The 2,052-nt window shown below is 58.9% G+C and overlaps 1 protein-coding gene across 1 annotated transcript; it reads right to left on the bottom strand.

Moving 5' to 3' along the window:
- Positions 1-38: 38 nt before the first annotated feature.
- Positions 39-2,046, bottom strand: LOC104914337 (microtubule-actin cross-linking factor 1-like). Its single transcript, XM_019622715.2, has 2 exons — positions 1,174-2,046; positions 39-315 (listed from the first exon to the last, which is right to left on the bottom strand). Exons 1-2 carry the CDS (start codon positions 1,238-1,240, stop codon positions 59-61), a joined length of 324 nt encoding a protein of 107 aa, XP_019478260.1. The 5' UTR covers positions 1,241-2,046; the 3' UTR covers positions 39-58.
- Positions 2,047-2,052: the final 6 nt, after the last annotated feature.

The raw sequence follows: 2,052 nt of genomic DNA, 5'->3' as shown, positions 1-2,052 counted from the left end.
GGCCGCCCCACGCACCCCTCCCCACAACCTTCCTCCTCCTCGCGCTGCAGCGTCTGTCTCACGGGAACGGGCTGCCAAAGGAAGGTCCTCCCCCCAGCCCTACCTTGGCTCCGCTGGCCGGGGTCGCGGGAGACGACGGCATCGAGGCGCAGCTGTGGTTGCTCTGGCTGGCGCTGGAGCTGGAGCGCGTTGGGGAGGCCGCCCGGGAGGACGGTTTGGACCTTCGGCCCCGCGAGCGGAACGGCGTCATTCCCTGCGAGGCGCCCTCAGGCAGGATGAACTTCTCCCGGAGCTCGAGGTTGGTCCGTCCTCGTGCTGGAGGGACACGGAGAGGAGAGCCGAGGGCTGCGGCGAGGCGGCACTGGGCCGAGACCAGGGGGGGTCATCCCTGCCACGTCCCCAGCGGGCGAGCGGATGCCTCAGTGCTGCTCCGGCTCTCCTGCCCACCATCTCATGGCATGGATTATCTCTTTGAGAATTCATCTGCTTAAAAGCTGCCTTGAGGCCCATAAATCCAAAGCGCCTGCATTGCTATTCCCTGGTTTCTTGGGGAAATCACGTCGGAATGGCCTTTAAACATGGCATGTTACAACAGTGGCTGTTGTTCAAAGTGGCTTAAGAACAGCTTTGAAAGGCTGTGGTTCTGCTCTTGGCTCTGGGCAGCTCTTCACCAATTTCGGGGGGCAGGTGAGAGTGGGAAGCTAAAGGCCAACGTCAGCATTTCCATCCAAATGTCATCCAAATGTTGGAGGGTCTCCCTCTGAGCGAAGGGCAGCCCCACGGGGAGGTCGGTGGGCTCCCAGTGCGAGGCCGGGCAGCTCCAGTGTGAGGCCATGCACTGAGTCAACGCATGGACCAGAAAGCCAAAGGAGCAGTTGTAGAACAGAAGGATGCTGAGACATCCCGTGGGTGGAAATAACTTTGGTGTCAGTGCTTCCCCGTTAGGAACTTGGCCAAATGCTGAGCTCTGCCCTAGGGTTGCCAAATCAAAGGCCCTAGGGTTGCCAAATCTCGCAATTTTAAGTTCAGTCATTTGCCTTGGACCCATTTCCTCCTGTTCTGTGGATAACCCAGACCTGCTCCCCAGAGCACCCGGTCCCACCCGGCCAGAGTCCCCACACCGCTGTCACAGGGAGGGAAGGCAGCCAGCTGCTCCACCTGGGATCGCTTTACCTCTGCAGGGGTCATTCTTCACTAAGAACTCATCCAGGGCCATCCAGCCTCCGCCGACGCGGACCATGACGGTGCTGCGCAGGATCCGGACCAGCCGCAGCTGCTGGGAATCGCCGAACTGCAGAGCAGAGGAATGGGGATCAGCCGCGGGACGCACTGCGGGCTCCCTCCCACTGCGGGCTGCACCAGAGCCGGGCTGCCAGAAACCATCTGTGCTTCCAGGCACACAGACTGGTCCACTGAACTCTGAGTGGTTCTCCAGACACGCTCTTCTCAAACAAATGCACAGCAGCACCAATTTGCAGGAGTTTTTCAGCTGCCTGCTATTAAGATGATGCAGCTATCAAAATGCTTTCGTTTTAAAGAAGCAAATGCGTGTTTGGAATTTGGCCCTTAGGTGAATTTTCGCAGCCAGAATCGCGGGTTTTCCTTTTGGTTCTGAAGGAAACAGGTTGTCAGTGCACTGATGCTGCTGGTGCAGCCCACTTGGAAGAGAGGGCAGGGCAGGTTGGTGAACCAGCAAGGCAGCGCTGTGCCACCACCGTGTGAGAAACCTCTCCAGTCTGAAGGCAGGGACACCCAGAGCCTCAGCCTCGGCCCCAGCAGCAGAAAAAGCCCCACTGCCACCGCCCCGCCAGGATTTCAGTGAGCGCAGTGATGGGAATCCGGGCAGGAATCCCGCAGAAATGGTGATTAGTGATTGCGATGTTCATTAGTGATTTGAAACCCCTTCCATTTCTCAATCAGTGCCCCCCAGCCAGAAGCCCCGGCCCCGAGCCCAGGCTGCATCCTGCACTGCTCTGCCCGCTCCACAAAGCACTGCTCCAAGGGGTGGGGGAAGCACTCTTGGAAAGGGAAACCACCTTCAGAATGAGTGAA

Source organism: Meleagris gallopavo, chromosome 25 (assembly GCF_000146605.3).
Source record: "Meleagris gallopavo isolate NT-WF06-2002-E0010 breed Aviagen turkey brand Nicholas breeding stock chromosome 25, Turkey_5.1, whole genome shotgun sequence".
Taxonomy (NCBI): domain Eukaryota; kingdom Metazoa; phylum Chordata; class Aves; order Galliformes; family Phasianidae; genus Meleagris; species Meleagris gallopavo.
The sequence above is the reverse complement of the archived record's forward strand: the minus strand, read 5'-3'. Positions and strand labels throughout refer to the sequence as shown.